Genomic DNA, 21386 nt, shown 5'->3' on the forward strand with positions numbered 1-21386 from the left:
ATCATGTTGTCTGCAAATAGAGAAAATTTGACTTCCTCCTTTCCTATTCGAATACCCTTTATTTCTTTTTCTTGCCTGATTGCTCTGGCTAGAACTTCCAGTACTATATTGAATAGGAGTGGTGAGAGAGGGCATCCTTGTCTAGTGCCAGATTTCAAAGGGAATGCTTCCAGTTTTGGCTTCCATATCATTCAGTATGATATTGGCTGTTGGTTTGTCATAAATAGCTTTTATTATTTCGAGATACGTTCCATCAATACCTAGTTTATTGAGGGTTTTTAGCATAAAGTGCTGTTGAATTTTGTCAAAGGCCTTCTCTGCATCAGTTGAGATAATCATGTGGTTTTTGTCTTTGGTTCTGTTTATGTGGTAAATTATGTTTATAGACTTGCATATGTTGAACCAGCCTTGCAACCCCAGGATGAATCCTACTTGATCATGATGGATAAGCTCTTCGATGTGCTGTTGCAATCGGCTTACCAGTATTTTATTGAAGATTTTGCATCTATGTTCATCATGGATATTGGCCTGAAGTTTTCTTTTCTTGTTGAGTCTCTGCCGGATTTTGGTATCAGGATGATGTTGGTCTCATAAAATGATTTGGGAGATTAGTATTTTAATAGCTTACCTGAGATAAGTTTTTAAAAAATTAATATGGCAAAATACATAATGACAGTGATTAGGGCTGATGTATTTAATACAAGCAGTTTGGTAGAAATGGAGTGAAGGGCTTTCTTATTAATACAGTATGATTGAAAACTTTGGGTGATAGAATAAGGATATTTGAGAGGGCAAAAAATGAGAGTTATTCTAAAATATTGTGTCTCATGTCAAACTATTTTTTAAAATCAAATGTATTAATTTATATAAATATATATAATTTATATAAAATAAAATGCTTTTTCTTTAAGTATATATTTTCATGTGCTTTGAAAATTAACGTATTCATATAGTCCTCATCGCTATTAGGTTATGCAATATTTTACCATTCAAGAAAGCTCCTTCATATCTCTTCACTGTAAACATCCCCTTCCCCTGCCCTTGATCCTTGGCAATCATTTGCTTCCTGACGCTGTAGATTAAATTAATGTTTTCCCTAGTTTTATAAATAGAATAATACAGTAAATACTCTTAAGTCTCTTGCTATTTTCCACAGTGGTTGTACTATGTTCTACCCCTGCCAGCAGTCCATGAGCATTCTGGTTGCTCTAGATCCTTGTTAGTAATTGATATTTTCAGTCAATTTAATTCAAGGTGTTCTAGTGGAGGCTTAACTCATTTGGTTGTAATTTTCATTTCCCTGATTAATTATGTAGAGGATATTTTCATGTTCTTATTGGCCATTCTTATTTTTGTGTGTGCAGTGTTCAAGTATTTTGCTTTTAATTGGGTTGTCTTACATTAGGAGTTCTTTATATATTCTATAGAAGCTGTGACAGGTATCTGTATTACAAATATTTTTTGCCAGTCACAGCTTGTCTTTTCATGTTATTAATTCCATTTTTCAAAAAGCAGAGGTTTTAAATTTTGGTAAAATGCAGTTTTCCAGTGTTTTCTTTTATGGTTTGCGCTTTTTCTATCCCACTTAAGAAATCTTTTTTTTTAAGAAATCTAAATTTGTGAATATTTTCTCCCATGTTTTCTCTTACAAGTGTTAAAATCTCAGGTTTGACATTTAGGTCTAAAACATTTTAAGTTGATTTTTGTGTGTGATGTGTCAATGAAGGATTGACATTTATTTCTTTCTGTTGGATATCCAGTTGTTCCAACGTTACGTGTTGAAAATGTTGTATAATTTCTCATTAAATTAATAGAAGCTTTATTCTCTTTAATTGACTATTTAGGTATGGTTCTATTTTAGCATTATTTATTCTGTGCCACTGATTTATACCTTATACTTACGTCAATACTACACTGTCTTGATTACTCTAGCTTAATAGCAGGTCTTGAAATCAGGTAATGTAAGTCCTCTGGTGTTCTTTTAAAAAAAAATTGTTCTTATTAGTCTAGTTTTTTTCCATTTCCATATAAATTTTGAAGCAACTAACTTTATGCTGGGATTTTTATTGTAATTAAGTCCACATTATAGATTTTATATATTATTAATTTATAAATTAAATCATATTACCTATATATTATTTTAAAATAATTTATAACATAATATATACATTATATAGATTGTATCTATAAAACAATTTGAGGGAACTAATATATTAATAATTAGTCTTTTGACATATGCATGTGATATATATTTCAATTAGTCTTACAATTTCTAACATGTGTTACATGTATTCTGATACTATTATAAATGGTATTGTATTTGAATTTGAATTTCCAGTAGTTCACAGCTGATATATAGAAATACAATTCATTTATTTCTACATGAATTTTGTATCCTCTAAACATCATAAGCTCACATATAAGTTCCAGTACCTTATTATAAATTCCACAGGATTTTCTTTGTTCACCATTATACCATTTGGTTATAAAGAAAGATTTGCTACTTCTTTTCTAATATTTATGTCTTTTTTTTCTTGTCATATTGCACTGGCTAGGACTTCCAGTACTATGTTGAATAGAATTGGTCAGAATGGGCATCATTCCCTGGTTTCCAAACTTAGAGGAAAAACATTCAGTCTCTAATCACTAATTATGACATTATCAGTAGTTTTTCATAGATGCCCTTCATCAAATTGAGGAAGCTTCTTCCTAGTCATTTTTTCAGAGCCTTTTTTTTTTTTAATCGTTAATGGGTGTTGAAAAATGCTCTTTAGCATCTGCTGAGGTATTCGTATTTTCCCCTTTATTTGATTAAAATGGTCAAATACACTGACTGATGTTCTAATGTTAAACCAACTTGCATTCCTGGAGTAAATCTCACTTAGTTATGGTACATTATCATTTTTATATAATATTAAATTTTATTTTCTAAAATTTTCTTAAGAATTTTGCATCTGTGAGCATTATTAGTCTGTAGTTTTATGCTTCCTTGTAATTATGGGAGTAATGCTGGCCTCTTGAAATGAATTGGGAAGTGTTTCCAATTTTACAATTTTCTGGAAGCGTTTGTATAAAGGTGTTATTTTCTTCTTAAATGTCTGAGAGAATTCACCAGCAAAAACTATCTAGGTTTTAAACTTATAGAGGGAGGATATTTAAAATTAAGAATTTAATAACGTTGATAGATATATGATTATTTTAATTTTCTTTTACTTCTTAAGTCAATTTTAGTAATTTAGAACTTTCAAAGAATATGGCTATTTCATATAAGTTGCCAAATTTATTTGTTTAATGTTACTTATAATAATTATTTAATTATCCTGTTAATGATCGAAGATATTTCATCTTTCATCCTTAACATTGGTAATTTGTATCTTTCCTTTTTTTTTCTTGTTCAGTCTAGATCAAAGTTTATGAATTTTATTGATCTCTTCAAAGAATCAGATTTTTGTTTCATTGATTTTTTCTATTGTTTCTGTTACTTTCTCGCTGAGTTTTGTTCTTATCTTTGTTGTTCCCTTTTTCTTATTTTTATTTAAATTATAGAGTCTTAATCTGGAAGTTAGAACACTGGTTTTTAGAACCTTCTTATTTTATAACAGAAACATTTGTTTAAGGCTGTATATGTCCTTATAAATACCACTTTCTCTGCATCCTAATATTTTGATATGTCATCTTTGCATTCATTTAAAAACTTTTTAATTTCCTTTGTGACGTCTTTGATTTATGAGTTATCTAGAAGAGTGTTACTTGTTTTTCAAATATTTGGACATTTTCTGGATAATTTTCTTGTTACTGGTTTCAGTTTAACTTTTTTGTAGTCAGACAACCTACTCTGATGATTTCTATCCTTTTATATTTATTGAAACATGCTTTATAGATTATCATATGGTCTGTCTTGGTGTTGTGCCGTATGCAACTGAAAAGAAAGTGTGTTCAGCTGTTGCTGGGTCAAATCAATAGGTCAAATTGGTAGAATTTCTCAAGTCTTCTGTAACTTAACTGATTTTTCTTTCTATTTATGGTATTTGAAAGAGAATTATTGAAGTTGTAATTGAGGAATTGTTGGTCACCCTTTCAGTTTTATCAGTTTATGCTTTATATATTTTGAAGCTCTGTTGTTGGGTGTGTGAACATTAAGAGCTATAGTTAAAATATTTTTTAATGAAGTAACCACTTTATATTAATCTAAGTTTGCAGTTAGTATTGTTTTCTTCTTCTGGCAGGATTCCCTTTTACATTTCTTGTGCAGATCTTCCAGAAACCCATATGCAGATTATTGGAGCTCTTTTTCTGTAACTGCCCCAGAACTCTCAGCTATCTCAGTCTCCATAAATATTGATCTCTATCTCCTCATCTCAGGAAAGACATGAGGCTGTTTACATTTCTTCTTACATGTATGGCCCTTAAATTATCTCCAAGCAGAAGGCCAGAGTGATCATGGGGCTCACATAGTTTGTTTCCCTTCTTTCCAATATTACATAGTCCTATGTGGTCTGTTGACCAGTATCTGCATTCAGTCATTTAATATATTTGTCCAGTTTTCTTGTTGTTTATGGCAGTAGGTTAAGTTCACACTTGTAACTCCATCATGCCTGAAAGAACTCTCTTCAAGTATTTTTAAAGAAAGCATTAGAAATTTTAACATAAAATAATTATAAAATGCACTATGCTGCTTGTACAACTAATGTGCTAATTAGACATTTCACAAACATATAACATGGGATAATTATAATTTAATCTTTATAATTATGTAATTGTTATTAAATTATAAATTCTATTTTATTAAAATTCTTAAGCATTAAAATAATTTAAATTATAGAAATAATTAAATTTGTAATGACTCAGGCAGGAACTGTTTATATCAGGATTTATACTAAATATTATAAAGGTGATTTTTGGATATATAGATTTTATAATTTTGTTCTGACATAAAATGCATTTTTTGTTTTTCTAAGATAAAGAGTAGGTGAATTAAAAACCATAAATAATTTTTCACAAATGCATTCATATTATTTATCTTTAATATGATTTATTTATTGATTTATTTTCTGGAAAATATATTGTTTTAAAAGTTCTACTTTTTCCTTATTTCATAAAATAATTATTGCCAGCCAAATTCATTGTGTTTGTTTTAATATCATTCCATAAAAGAAACCATGAAACATGAAATTCAAATAGGAATACATTCAAAATTGCTGATTTAAATAATTTGTGTTATTATAACATTTGAAGCAAGATTTGAAAAATTTATAAGAAAAATTCAGGTAGTTAACCCACTCTCTTTCCCAGGCTGCAGGACCCCATTGCAATGGTCTGTATAAAAAATTCAGAAAAACAGAAAGTCATCACATTGATCAGATGGCACACAAAATTTCTCTGCTCTCTGCACACACATGTATTTGTTATAGCATGTGTAACCACTGATTGATTTGGCTCTTTTCTGCTGGACTATGAGCTCCTCTCAGGAATGGATTCATTTTTTTCCTGCATATTATTATCCAGTGCTTACCCAGTGTCTAGTCTATAACAGCCATTCCATAAATATTTATGGGTGAAGGAAAATGTTATTGAATTTTTAAAGTGAAAACCAACATGGCTTATCAATTTCTATTTTAAGGATTTTACAAGGGAAATGGACTGCGAAATTTCCATTAATAAAAATAGGTTTAATCTTCCATGATTGAAATATGATACTAGGATCTTTTGATTGAGTAAGCGTTTCGTACTCACCTTCATGTTATTTTATCATTTCAAAATAGGAAGTGAAGGCTCATTCCTTGTGAAAAAGAAATCAAATTCAATTAGTGTAGGAGAATTTTACCGAGATCTTGCATTGCAACGTTGTTCACCAAATTTGCAAAGGCATTCCAATTCTTTGGTAAGTTAAATTGTGATTATGTTGTGTTTTGCTGGTGACATTCTCTTGATAACTAAAATTTATGTCAAAGCCAGGAAGAATTGGTAGGGATTTCCCTGATGCATGAAAACTGTAATTTTGAGATGTTTTATATATATATGTATGTACACATACATACCTATATGAAAACATATTAGATGTAAATGATGCTAAATTCATATTTGTAGTCTTTTGAGTATGCAGGGTATGCATTTGTTTGGGACATATATGTATTGACAGTACACTTCAAGATGGCTTTCTTCTTTCTTTTCATAACTCCATTTCTGAAAAGAGCCCAGGCTAGACCTGTAGCTAATGATGTGGATTGGTCCCATGAATACTTTAGCTAGAAATCTTATAGTGATTTCTGAGAAGCCAGACAGAAGTCTGAAGGACACTAAACAAGATGGAGCAGCATAATATCATTCATTGTTCATCTATATATATATTAGTGTATTGAAAGTCACTTAATTTTTAGACACCATTATTATTTCAACCTGCTGTCTGTTTTTGAACTATGACAGGACTATGGCATATTTGCATGAGGAGCTTGATAACTCTAGTTGAGAAAATTGGGAGCCAGCTTATTTTCAGGTTCACTTTGGCAGATCTATTCTAACCTATGTTCTAATTTTGATTATAGCTGAGTACTAAACATATGAGGGTTGTTTTATGTTAATTCTAGATCTTAAGATGGGTGAAATGAATGACTATAGTTGAATAGGTTAAATTTGCTCTCAGTTTTTATGTATGCTCTTTCAAATTTATATAAACAGCTTAGTTATAAAAGGTAGTTTGATTAATGAGAGAAATTATATGTATATAGCTTTTTGACTCAACTGCTCTGTTTTTCAGTTTCCTTATATTTAAAACAAAGGAGAAAGAGTAGGTCTTTCTAAGGTCATTTGAGCACTGAACTGGATTGTTTTCTTTTATCTTCATAATTGGGACCTTACTTTTTATTTGCCTATTTTTTTCCCCTAATTATAAATACCATTTAACCCCATTAAAATTTTGTGGTTCTTTCCTTATAAAAATGTCCTCTTCTCCAACAAATGACAGCAATTTTATTATAAACATCATTATTTTTTAACAGGGACCCATTTTTGATCATGAAGATTTACTGAGGCGAAAAAGAAAAATATTATCTTCAGATGATTCACTCAGTAAGTATTTGGATATAATCATAAGTAAATAGATATTTTGGGCAGAGTGCAGTGTTTTGTTGCGTTTCCTCCAATTATTCAAAGACTTTTGGTGCTAGTTTCATCTTACATAATCTTCACATGTATTTACCTAATGATTCCTTCCATAAGCTATAGAAAAATGAAATATAGATTTAAAAATTTACCTTTCCTGAATATTATATAACACTTTAATACTTTTTTACAAATTTTCTGAAATGTAAATAATACCTCCACCAATGCCACTCTTCATCCTCTTCTCCAGTTTTCTTTCTTTTTTTTTTTTTAACACCACTTACACCGCCTGGTGAAATGTTTTTTATTTACTGTTCATCTCTGCCGCTGGAATGCAAACTCCATAGTTTGGTTTTCTACTGAATATTCAATGCCTTGAAGAAAGCCTGATTGCTAGGAGGTGCTCAGTAAACTTTTACCACATGAATTTAAATTATTTGCTTATATTTCCACTGTTTCTTTGTTTTTGACAAAAGGGTCATCAAAACTTCAATCCCATATGAGGCATTCAGAAAGTATTTCTTCTCTGGCTTCTGAGAGAGAATATATTACATCACTAGACCTTTCAGCAAATGAACTAAGAGATATTGATGCCTTAAGCCAGAAATGCTGTATAAGTGGTCATTTGGAGCATCTTGAAAAGCTGGAGCTTCACCAGAATGCACTCACAAGCTTTCCACAACAGCTATGTGAAGTAAATTTAATTCATCCTTGTAACTCTCAAGAAATTTGAAGAGCGTTTGTATTTGTATCTAACTTGCATGATTAAGTCTTTCAAAAGAACACTCTACTTTTGTGTCACTGGGCGATAATTTCCCCATTCTTGTGGTTTTTGCACACATATCTTAGTCTATGCAATGTTCAGGAACATCTTTGAGGACAGGCAATGGAAACAGATCTGATTAGAAGGAATTCTAGGTTCTGTACAGAGTACATGTTAAAGTCTATCAAGTGTATATTGATTATACCTTTAATGATTTAATTCAAGTAAGACAACTTAAACTATTTAAATTAGATTAGGTAAACTAGAATTAGACCTGGTTTGGTAGTACTGGCTCTGACTCAGCTACCAACTGTATGACAATATGAACATGTCACTCTGCCTGCTTTAAGCCTTCATTTTTCATCTGTAAAATAGAGACTCAACTAAATGATTAATGTGGCTTTTTTTTTTTCAGTTTAAAATAATGTATAACTTTAAGATTTTTCTTTTGGTCAAAGTTCTTTTCTTGTAAGAAGTAAAGTACAACATAGTTTGTTGATAGGATAGCTCTCTGAAAATTGACTTTGCTCACCATTTGTATGTACGGCAGATCAAAATAGTTTTGAAAGCCAAAGAAGAAATCATAAAAATTAAAATTAATACAAATGTTTAAATTGTTAAATTCTCAGGGCCGGGGATGGTGACTCATACCTATAATCCCAGCACTATGGGAGGCTGAGGCAGGTGAACCATTTGAGATCAAGAGTTCAAGACCAACTTAAGTAACGGAGAAATCCTGTCTGTATCAAAAATAAAAGAAGTTAGCCAGATGTGGTAGGGTGTGCCTGTGGTCTCAGCTATTTGGGATGCCGAGGCAGGAAGGTTGTCTGAGCCTGGGAGGTGGAGGTTGCAGTGAGCCAAGATCGTGCTATTGTACACCAGCCTGGGCAACAGTGAGACTCTGTCTCAAAATAAAAGGCTTATTGCAAATGCATTTCCCCCTCTTTTAGCCTAATATATTTATCACAATTTCTAGATGATTTGAAAGCATGATTATGTAAATTTTAAATATATTTTCGGAGTGTTTTTCTCTAAGGTTTTAATATCTGGAGACAAAAGAAAGAAAGGTGACCCACTCCCCCAGTCATGCTATAATGTCTAAAATGTATCCTTTCTCTCTTCTCTATCTTTTTGCCTTCCTAAATACTTTAAGTCACCCAGGGCTCAATATAAATGTCATCGCATCACTCTCTGCTTCTCTTCCTTTTTCATTCTACTCTCCAGCCAACCTACCCACCTAGTCTCCATGGGCATAGCACCTGATGCTTTCCCCCTAATTCTCATTCACTCATCCAACTTGATTTAAAGTACCTTGCCCTCTCTAAGCTGTGAACTCCTTGAGAACAGGACTTGTAAAGGCTTGTTTCTGTATATTTCTAGTGCCTAGTGAGGCCTAACATATTGTAGAAGCCTAGTAGATACTTATTGAATTGATTTGTGGAGGAATTAATGTCTGTTGCTTGGTGATCCTTCAATTTATATTTGTTAAATGTGCAAGTAAAATAATTCTAGGATTTAGTCTAGTTAAAGAGAATTGGAAGAGACTATGACAGGGTGAGACATGTGGGCATTCGATGACTGGACAAGCTCAGAACCATCTCTTAGGGAAATTTCAAAATGACACCATCAGATGGCACTTTTTGTTGTTGTTATTGTTGAAGAGGCCCAACTGTGTTTTTTTTCTTTCAAAATGACACCACTAGATGGTACTTTTTTTTTCAATACGAAAATTTCCTAATTAAACCTTGAAAATAATTTTTGAATCTTTACTTTGGCATAAGTTAATAAGGGTCTGAAACAAAGGCAGGAATTTTGAAACAACTTCTGGGGCAAAGAGTTCAGGAAGAAGCCTCTATAATCATATAAAACTCTAGAATTTCTTGTGTGGATAAATATACTGATATATAAATAAAAGCATAGATAAGTGATCATTTCTGGTATTTTAGCTCTTAGAAAGTATTACATACCAATGTTTTTAAGAAATGACACAATATGTAAGTAAGTATAATTATAAAATTAAAAATTGCTTAAAAATAGAAAGTAGAAATTTGAAACAAAAAGTTCCATAAAAAAGAGGAGGCTCTAAAATGAAACACATATTATATGTAACTATTTTTATGATTAAATCTTATTATATCAAAATATGTAACATTTTCTGACAGCATTTAAAACATTTTCCCAGGATTATGTTGTACTTATTATTAGATCATTAATTCAAATATGTGTTGAGGCCTATTCTGCTTCCATTTTGCTCTTTTTGGAAATAATTTACAAAAAAGCCAAAGGAAGCTTTCAACCCTATTTTTGTGAACCTGCTTTTGACACTCTACCTGTTGTAGTTTTTCTGATTTTACCCATGCTATAAGCAGAGACAATTGGGCCAATCAGCATACTGAAATTCTACTGTGGATTGTGTTTTCAGCTTTTTGAAAATTCTTGATGGTTCTAGTTACCAGAGGTGTGTAATGCAGAAATATTAGCTAGACTTAAGTTCCTCAGATGGTTCACTTTAGAATTTTAAACTATTGTCTTTTCAGATTCTGAAGAGTTTGACACATTTGGACTTGCACAGTAATAAATTTACATCATTTCCTTCTTACTTGTTGAAAATGAATTGCATTGCTAACCTTGATGTCTCTCGAAATGACATTGGACCCTCAGTGGTTTTAGATCCTGCAGTGAAATGTCCAACTCTGAAACAGTTTAACCTATCATATAACCAGCTGTCTTCTGTTCCTGAAAATGTTGCTGATGTGGTAGAGAGGCTGGAGCAGCTCATTTTAGAAGGGTAAGAAAGAGCTCATTAAAGATTAAAGGGTTGACTAAATATGCTGATGTTAACAAAATATGCTGACATTGCTATAGCAATGAGTTTAACAGCATGGTGAAACCTCATCTCTACTAAAAATACAAAATTTAGCCGGGCATGGTGGCCTGCACCTGTAATCCCAGCTACTTCGAGGCTGAGGAATGAGAATCACTTGAATCTGGGAGGCGGAGGTTGTAGTGAGTCAAGATTGCATCATTGCACTCCAGCCTGGGTGACAGACTGAGACTCTCCCTCTTTCTCTCTGTCTTTATGTATACAGATAAAATAAAAGACTGAGGCAATGAACATTACAACTTTTATCAATTGACTTATATTTTCACAACTAATTTTTAAATTAATGAATCTTCTTTGATGCTATTCTTTGAAAGCAAATTGTTTTTGGTATTTTTTCTTTAAAGCATATGAATGTATGCAATATAATCATTATCTTGTCTTTTGTGACTAGAAATAAAATATCAGGAATATGCTCCCCCTTGAGACTGAAGGAACTGAAGATTTTAAACCTTAGTAAAAATCACATTTCATCCCTATCAGAGAACTTTCTTGAGGCTTGTCCTAAAGTGGAGAGTTTCAGTGCCAGAATGAATTTTCTTGGTAAGTGTTCTGTGTGGGTCTCCTCCTTACCAGGCCTTCTAATTTGTACAAGATGAGTCATATATGGACCTTTTGGTGGGGATTTAAAGGTGGTATTTCAGTTTAAAAATGATGCTGGATTTAAAAAATAAAGTTAGCAGGTTGGCAATAAAAAGAAATGCTATCAAACTATGAAAAGACATGGGATTCAAGGGAAGATGGCCGAAAGGCAGCTTCTCCGGAGTGCAGCTACTACCCAGTGAGACAGAACCAGAGCAATATTCGCATTTCCGAGTGAGGTACTGGTTTTGTTGTAAAAGGACTGGTTGAACAGCAGGATTAACCCCCCCAAAAATGGCAGTGAAAGCAGCCCAAAGGTGTCCAACCAAGGCAAGGTGGGGCAGTGCCCCACCCGGAAAGTGTATCAGGCACAGAGGATCAGGGGGTATCACCTTCTTGGTTCTCTGAATCACATAGAGCAATTTGCTCTGAGACTTTGGCAGCATACAGACCAGGAAAACGCTGCCTTGCTGAGAACTACCCAGAGTCTCACACCCAAGCAACAGCCCTGGCTGGCAGCCCCGGCCAGACCAGTGCCTTGTTAACGCAGACCAGGGTGGAGATTTGGACTAATACTGAGAAAGCTTGCAAAAAGGAACTGCCCGTCTCACAGAAGGGAGAGTTGAAAGCAGGATGGGAATACGACCAGACAGGCCCCTCCCTGACAAGATCCAGCAACCGGAGTCCCTCTCACAGGAGAGTTTCACAGTTGACGCATCCTCCACCCGGGAACAGCAGGCTCAGCAGAGGGAAAGAGCCTGCCGTTGGGAAGGTGGGGCTAACCCCGCCATTACAGAAACCAGGCAAAGAATAAATAGCAGCGTGGCTGAGACCAAGGCAGCCCAGCAGCGCCTCCACAAGCATACACAACAGACAGACTGTCTCAAGTGGCACACTGACACCTGTGTTTAGGAAAAAAAAAAGCCTCATACAGGAGAAATAACCCCAACTTTAACAGAAAGGACATCCACTCACAAAAGATGGGAAGAAATCAGTGTAAAAAGGATGAAAACATCGAAGTCCAGAAAGCCCCTTCTCCTCAGAGAGATCACAACAACTCACCAGCATGGCCACAAAACGGGTCAGAAAACAATTTTGACGAGCTGACAGAAGCAGGCTTAAGAATGTGGGTAATAACAAACTTCTCTGAGTTAAAAGAACATGTTTTAACCCAATGCAAAGAAACCAAGAACGTTGAAAAAAGAATAGATGAAATACTAACTCGAATAACCAGTCTAGAGAAGAACATAAATGACTTGATGGAGCTGAAAAACACAGCACAAGAACTTCGTGAAGCCTACACAAGGTTCAATAGCCGAATTGATCAAGCGGAAGAAAGGATATCAGAGATCAAAGATCAACTCAACAAAATAAAAAGAGAGGGCAGGAAAAGAGAAAAAGGAGTGAAAAGAAATGAACAAAGCCTCCAAGAAACATGGGATTATGTGAAAATACCTAATCTATGCTTGATCAGGGTACCTGGAGAGGATGGGGCAAATGAATCCAAGCTGGAAATCACTCTTCAAAATATTATCCAGGAGAACTCCAATCTAGCAAAGCAGGCCAACATTCAAATACAGGAAATACAAAGAACACCACAGATACTCCTCAAGAAGAGCAACCCCAAGGCACGTAATCATCAGATTCACCAGGGTTGAAATGAAGGAAAAAATGCTAAGGGCAGCCAGAGAGAGTTCAGGTCACCAAGAAAGGAAAGCCCATCAGACTCACAGTAGATCAGATCTCTCGGCAGAAACCCTACAAGCCAGAAGAAAGTGGGGACCAATATTCAACATCTTTAAAGAAAAGAACTTTCAACTCAGAATCTCATATCCAGCCAAACTAAGCTTCATAAGTGAAGGAGAAATAAAATCCTTTATGGACAAATAATTACTGAGAGATTTCGTCACCACCAGACCTGCCCTATGAGAGCTCTTGAAGGAAGCACTAAACACAGAAAAAACGTCCAGTACCAGTCACTGCAAAAACCAACCAAATGGTGAAGATCATCAATGCAATCAGGAAACTGAGTCAACCAGTGGGCAAAAAAAAAAAAAAAGTAACAAAATGGCAGGATCAAATTCATAAATAACAATATTCACGTTAAATGTAAATGGCCTACATGCCCCAATCAAAAGACACAGACTGGCAAACTGGGTAAAAAGTCAAAACCCATTGGTGTGCTGTATCCAGGAAATCCATATCACATGCAAAGACACACATAGACTCAAAATAAAGGGATGGAAGAAGATCTACCAAGCAAATGGAGAGCAAAAAATAGTAGGGGTTGTAATTTTAGTCTCTGATAAAATCAAATTTAAACCAACAAAGATCAGAAGAGACATAGAAGGAAACTATACCATGTTGAAACGATCAATACAACAAGAAGAGCTAACTATCCTAAATATATATGCATGCAATACAGGAGCATGCAGATACATAAAGCAAGTTCTTAATGACCTAAAAAGAGACTTAAGACTCCTGCACAATAAGAGTGGGAGACTTTAACACTCCACTGTCAACATTAGAGAGATCAATGAGACAGAAAATCAACAAGGATATACAGGACTTGAATGCAGAACTGGAACAAGAGGACCTAATAGACATCTACAGAACTCTCCACCCGACAGTCGCAGAATATACATTCTTCTAAGCACCACATCACGCTTACTCTAAAATTGACCACATAATGGGAAGCAAATCACTCCTCAGCAAATGCAAAAAAATGGAAATCATAACAAACAGTCTCTCAGATCACAGTGCAATCAAATTAGATCCCAGGATTAAGAAACTAACTCAAAACTGCACAACTTCATGGAAATTGAACAACTGGCTCCTGAATGTTGACTGGATAAACAATGAAATGAAGGCAGAAATAAAGATGTTCTATGAAACCAATGAGAATGAGGACACAATTTACCAGAATCTCTGGGACACATTTAAATCAGTGTCTAGAGGGAAATTTATAGCAATAAATGCCCATAAGAGAAGTGAGGAATGATCTGAAATCGACACCCTATCATCAAAATTAAAAGACCTAGAAGAGCAAGATCAAACAAATTCAAAAGCTAGAAGAAGGCAAGAAATAACTAAGATCAAAGCAGAACTGAAGGAGATAGAGACACAAAAAACCCTTCAAAAAAATCAGTAAATCTAGGAGTTAGTTTTTTCAAAAAGATCAACAGAGTAGACAGACTGCTAGCCAGAATAAGAAAAAAGAAAAGAGAGAAGAATCAAATAGATGCAACAAAAAACAATAAAGGGGATATCACCACCAATCCCCCAGAAATACAAACTACCATCAGAGATTACTACAAACCACTCTATGCTCATAAACCAGTAAACCTGGAAGAAATGGATAAATTCATGGACACTTGCACCCTACCAAAACTAAACCAGGAAGCAGTTGAAACCCTGAATAGACCAATAAAAGGGCTGAAGTTGAGGCAGCAATTAACAGCATACCAAACAAAAAAAGTCCAGATCCAGACAGGTTCACAGCTGAATTCTACCAGACATACAAAGAGGAGCTGGTACCATTGCTTCTGAAACTATTCCAAACAATCCAAAAACAAGGAATCCTTCCCAAATCATTTTATGATACCAACATCACCCTGATAACAAAACCTGGCAGAGATTCCACAAAAAAAGAAAACTTCAGGCCAATATCCATGATGAACACAGACACAAAAATCTTCAATAAAATATTGACAAACTGATTGCAACAGTACATCAAAAAGCTTATCCATCATGATCAAGTAGGCTTCATCGCAGGGATGCAAGGCTGGTTCAACATACGCAAGTCCGTAAATGTAATCCACCAAATAAATAGAACCAAAGACAAAAACCACATGATTATCTCAGTAGATACAGAAAAGGCCTTTGATAAAATTCGATAGCCCTTTATGCTAAAAACTCTCAGTAAACTAGGTATCAATGGAACCTATCACAAAATAATAAAAGCTATTTACAACAAACCCACTGCCAATATCATAATAAATGGGCTTAAACTGGAAGCATTCCCTTTGAAATCTGGCACTAGACAAGGATGCCCTCTCTCTCCACTCTTATTCAATATTTTTGGAAGTTTTAGCCAGAGCAATCAGGCAAGAAAAAGAAATGAAAGGTATTCAATTAGGAAAGTAGGAAGTCAAATTGTCTCTATTTGCAGATGACATGATTGTATATTTAAAGAACCCATCATCTCAGCCCAAACTCTCCCTAAGCTGATAAGCAACTTCAGCAAAGCCTCAGGATACAAAATCAGTGTGCAGAAATCACAAGCATTCCTATACACCAATAACAGACAAATAGAGAGACAAATCAAGAGTGAACTTCCATTCACAATTACTATGAGAAGAATAAAATACATAGGAATATAACTAACAAAGGAGGTAAAGGACCTTTTCAAGGAGAACTACAAACTACTGCTCAAGGAAATAAGAGAAGACGCAAACAGATGGAAAAACATTCCATGCTCATGGTTAGGAAGAATCAATATTGTGAAAATGGCCATACTGCCCAAAGTAATTTATGGATTTAATGCTATCCCCATCAAACTACCAATGACCTTCTTCACAGAACTGGAAAAACCACTTTAAACTTCATATGGAACCAAAAAAAAGCCTGCATAGCCAAGACAATCCTAAACAAAAAGAACAAGGCTGGGAGCATTATGCTGCGGGACTTCAAGCTATACTACAAGGCAACAGTAATCAAAACAGCATGGCACTGGTATCAAAACAGATACATAGACCAATGGAACAAAACAGAGGCCTCTGGAGCATCACCACACATCTACCACCATCTGATCTTTGAAAAACCTGACAAAAAACAAGCAATGGGGAAAGGATCCCCTATTTAATAAATAGTGTTGGTAAAATTGACTAGCACTGTGCAGAAAGCCGAAACTGGATCCCTTCCTGACACATTATACTAAAATTAACTCTAGGTTAATTTTAGGATTAATGACTTAAATATAAGACCTAACACTATAAAAACCCTAGAAGAAAACCTAGGCAAAACCATTCAGGACATAGGCATAGGCAAGGACTTCATGGCTAAAACGCCAAAAAGCAATGGCAACAAAAGCCAAAATAGACAAATGGGATCTAATTAAACTTTGGAGCTTCTGTACAGCAAAAGAAACAATCATTAGAGTGAACCAGCAACCAACAGAATGGGAAAAAATTTTTGCAATCTTCCCATCTGACAAAGGGCTAATATCCAGAATCTACAAAGAACTGAAACAGATTTACAAGAAAAAAACAAACAAACCTATCCCAAAGAGAACGAAGAATATGAAAAGTTTCCAAAAGAAGATATATATGAAGCCAACAAACATGTGAGAAAATGCTCATCATCCCTGTCATTAGAGAAATGCAAATCAAAACCACATTGAGATACCATCTCACGCCAGTTAGAATGGCGATCAAAAATCTAGAGACAACAGATGCTGGAGATGATGTAGAGAAATAGGATCACTTTTACACTGTTGGTGGGAGCGTAAATTAGTTCAACTGTTGCGGAAGACAGTGTGGCGATTCCTCAAGGATCTAGAAATAGAAATTTTATTTGACCCAGCAATCTCATTACTGGGTATATACCCAAAGGACTATAAATCGTTCTGTTTTAAAGACGCATACACACGTATGTTCATAGTGGCACTGTTTACAATAGCAAAGACCTGGAACCAACCCAAATCCTCATCAAGGATAGACTGGACAAAGAAATGTGGCACATATACACCAGGGAATGCTATGCAGCCATAAGAAAAGATGCGATGAGTTTGTGTCCTTTGTAGGGACATGGATAAACCTGGAAACCGTCATTCTCAGCAAACTGACACAAGAACAGAAAATCAAACACCACATGTTCTTACTCATAGATGGGTGTTGAACAATGAGAACACTTGCATACAAAGAGGGGAGCATCACACACTGGAGTCCTTTGGGGGTGGCTATGGAAGGGGTAGTGGGAGAGAGCATGGAAGAGGATAACGTGGGGAGAAATGTTATGTATAGGTGATAGGGGGATGGTGGCAACAAACCACCTTGCCACAAATATACCTATGCAACAATCTTGTCTGATCTTCACCTGTACCCCAGAATCTAAAGTACAAAAAAAAAAAGACATGAAAGAAACATGAATGCATATTGCTAAGTGAAAGAAGCCAATCTGAATAGGCTACATACCCTTCGTTCCCAACTATAAGACATTATGGAAGTGACAAAATTATGAGGACATTAAAAAGGTCAGTTGTTGTCAGGGGTTGAGGGAGGGAGAGGTGAATAGGTAAAGGACAGATGGTTTTTAGGGCAGTGAAACTGTTTTGTACAATACTATAATGAGGGATACGTGCAGTTTTACGCTTGTCAAAACCCATAGAATATACAGTACAAAGAGCGAACCCTGAGGCAAACTGTGAACTTTGAGTGATAATGATGGGTTAAATATTGGCCCATCATTGAAACAGCTGTGCCAAACTAATACAAATCATTAATAACAGAGGAAAATGTGTGTGGGGGGGTGGTGGTGAGGGGAGAAGGGATATATTGAAAGTCTCTATACTGCCTGCTCAATTTTTCTGTATATCTAAAGCTGCCCTAAAAACAGCCTATAATTTTAAAAAGTTAGCACATTTTTATTGTCAGAGGTTAAAATGATAGTTACTTGGCCTACTGGGTAGTACACTGTGGTTCCTTTTGGTCTTACACTAAATATGCTCATGGCTGCCTGAGCTGGGTAAGGCAGCCATGCGCATGTTTAGTTTAAAACTAAAACTGAGCCGAAATATACAGAAATATTGCTTTTCTGAAATAATATTGTTAAACTGAAATAGTGTTTTTCATACTGAGGTTTCTTCGGCAATTTTTTGTATGATAAATGTGATTACTCTTATTGCTATTGTTAAAAATAAAATTAATCATTTAATAGTTTTCAATTTAGTGAATTAAATGTATATTATTTCAGCTCTTATGCTTTTCAAGGCATTACAATAATGAAAATTATTATCATCCCTTTTATTAAAAGTTGTAGAATCCCCTGCATTCTCTTAGTATATGAAGTAATAGAGGAAATTATGTTCATTTGTATCCTAACTGAACATTTTAATATTAAGGAACAAAGTACTTTTATGACAATAAACAGGAATTCCCTATATTTTATCTTCTTTTGTAGAGAATACTCACATTTTGCAAACCACATGATTATTCTATGCCTGAGTCAGTAAAATAATTTTTAGTAGCATAATATGGCTTGACACAATAGCATATTTTAATATAATATTTAATATAATGTGGTTTGACATATCATAAAATTTTAATTTGTCAGAGCCTTCAGAAATTAATAATGATCAAAGCCATCTTAATTTGCGTAGTATTTTCCTCCTTTGCCCCTCCCTCTCTTCCTCCTGCTCTCATAGATATTGGCCACATTCTAACCAGAAGCCTGGAACTGGGGATAGAATGACTCACTCACTCACTAGTAAGCAAAGCAAACTCGGTCTCTGTCCTTAAGCAACTTGTGATTAAGCTCAGAGGACAGACAAAAAAGAAATGATGGCACAAATGAGTGTAATTTTATATTGTGGTACTTTTTGTAGAAAAGTTTCATGATGCTTTGTGATACCTCGGGAGAATCTGATTCAGGCTGTGCTTCATGGGGAAGCATTTCTATGACTGTGATATTTAAGTTGGGTATGGAAAGAAGAGCATCCAAAAGGACCATGAAGCTGGTGTATGGTCAGTGTGTCATCCTAGCCGTATCTCACAGTGACCCTAATGGTCATACCTAGGGAGGGGTATGACCTCTGCCCAGTTGAGGAAATTGAAGCAGTGAGATTTTGTATGATGTTTACAAGTGCATGCAATTAATTAGCTCATGAAAGTTTGAATATCTCAGTTCAAAAATGTGATTGCTTTGCACTACACAATCTTGATAGTTTGAGAAATGGGGTCTTACATTTGAGAAGATGCTCTATGGAGGTGATATCTGAGCAGGACCACTAACCATTAAAAATAATTTCATGTTAACAGTGAAACCCTTTCTCTACTAAAAGTACAAAAATTAGCTGGGCATAGTGGTGTGTTCCTGTAATTCCAGCTACATGGGAGGCTGAGGCAGGAGGATCACTTGAACCAGGGAGTCAGAGGTTGCAGTGAGCCAAGATTGCGCCACCGCACTCCAACCTGGCAACAGAGTGAAACTCCATCTAAAAAAAAAAAAAAACAGGTCCATGTAAACTAAAATTTTAGTTTTGTGATCTTATGGATTTTTTTCATACAGCATATGAAACTCAAGACTCTGAAGTCTTAAGTGGAGAATCATTTCTGCTCATTTATTTTGTCAATAGGTGAAGCATAATGTATCTTTCTGCTTCTCAGAAAGAGCTTCTAGGAGTGTTCTGGAACGTTTTGACCCTTCAAGATTGTCTGGATAAAGCGTAACCCATATTTTTAACCTTGAAAATGCTATGAACTAATTCCTCAAGCCATTTTCACAGAACTATAGATTTGTAGATCTCTCAAATATCTCAGCATTCATCTGATCTAGCTGCACTCTTATAGATGAGAAAACAGAACTCTTATGATTTTCTATTTCCCAAATTGTGTTTCACAGAATTTTATTTCTTGGAGGTACCTCATATTTCATTTCCTTCTTAAAAATTCACAAAATCCACCAGAGTATTGAGAACTCAGACATTTAATTTATTTTATCTAATATTTCTCAATCTCTTAAGATTATATGATCAAAGAATAATTTTATTAAATAATACCCATTGTTATCCCATAGAACATTCTTTCTGAGCTAGTACCATAAAAAATTTCTATCCTTATACTATCCTGTTTATTAATAAGGTGTGGAAAATTGTTTTGCTATAGTTATTTAAGAGTAATTTGAGCTAATCTATGTATCACATATAATTTGAAATGAACATTCTAATAATTTTTACTTTGTACAAATGTTGGGTAGATAAATTTATATCTAGCTGTTTGGCTTTCAGATTAAAAGGTTCTGATAAGCATAGCATATTGTTTTATTGGTTAGTGGAAGTATTAAGGCTATTACCTTCATTTTAAAAGTGGATTTTAAAAAATTATCAGTGTGAGAAGGGAAAGTAAATTATGCAACACACCATTGGTAGTTCTTATTTTTTAATTTAATGGACATCTGGCTTGAATGATTAAAATGTTGATCTCATTTTTGTTTTCTTTTAGCTGCTATACCTTTCTTGCCTTCTTCCATGACAAGCCTAAAATTATCTCAGAACAAATTTACATGTATTCCAGAAGCAATTTTAAATCTTCCACAGTAAGTTTATTGTTACGTTAATTTTAAAAGCACATCAGCTGGAACAGAACGTTTAGAAACATGATTTCGATTTAGTCATATAGGGGTAATTGATTCCTGAACCTACTCAGCTTAATGTTTTTGTACATATGAATAATTTTCACTAGATAAAAGACCCAACTAATGACTTAAAATTGAAATGTTTATATTAATTTAGTGGATTATTGTGTAAAAAACACTTAGAATTGTTTAATTAATTGACATATTAGTATAATGAAATGAGATTATACTGGTTATCACTTTAACTTTTAAAATTTTGTTTATGAATCTTGATATGTTGCCTAAACACCCTTAATTTTGACATTATGCTTAAGTTATGTTTGAGTGAAATTTTGGGTGAAGATTAGGAAAGTTTATGTAGTTCCAGGTTTTTGAGGTATTTTGGTTAATTTCATGAAACCAGAACCTTTTGGTTAACTATAAATTCAGGCATTAATTCGAACTTGAGTGTGTGGCCATCTTAAATGCTATTCTAATTATATCATACATGATAAACCAAATTCATAAAAGTATATGTGTAAATAGATACATATTTAGGCAAATAATAATTACAATTTAGCCATAGAAAGTGTGATACAAACCTATAATAGCTAGAACTTTCATTTGGCTTTAGAATATGCCGAACTGTTTAGAATATGCCTAACAACTCTACAGTGGTTCATCTCTTTAATCTTCCTAATAATCCCCTAAGATAGTCATTGTTATTATTGC

The 21386-nt window shown here is 34.3% G+C and overlaps 1 protein-coding gene across 7 annotated transcripts in view; it reads left to right on the forward strand.

Annotated features, from left to right (window-relative positions):
• LRRK2 (leucine rich repeat kinase 2) overlaps positions 1-21386 on the forward strand; it is a 152124-nt gene that overhangs the window by 63453 nt on the left and 67285 nt on the right. For all 7 annotated transcript variants that reach the window (XM_032248335.1, XM_032248338.1, XM_032248336.1 and 4 more), the window contains 6 exons: positions 5763-5881; positions 6996-7065; positions 7575-7792; positions 10399-10649; positions 11137-11285; positions 20543-20636. In XM_032248335.1, the coding sequence (XP_032104226.1) occupies positions 5763-5881; positions 6996-7065; positions 7575-7792; positions 10399-10649; positions 11137-11285; positions 20543-20636 (901 nt within the window). The remainder of the gene's footprint in view (positions 1-5762; positions 5882-6995; positions 7066-7574; positions 7793-10398; positions 10650-11136; positions 11286-20542; positions 20637-21386) is intronic.

This window comes from Sapajus apella, unplaced genomic scaffold (assembly GCF_009761245.1).
Source record: "Sapajus apella isolate SASKATOON/1434 unplaced genomic scaffold, GSC_monkey_1.0 scaffold66, whole genome shotgun sequence".
In the NCBI taxonomy this organism is placed as follows: domain Eukaryota; kingdom Metazoa; phylum Chordata; class Mammalia; order Primates; family Cebidae; genus Sapajus; species Sapajus apella.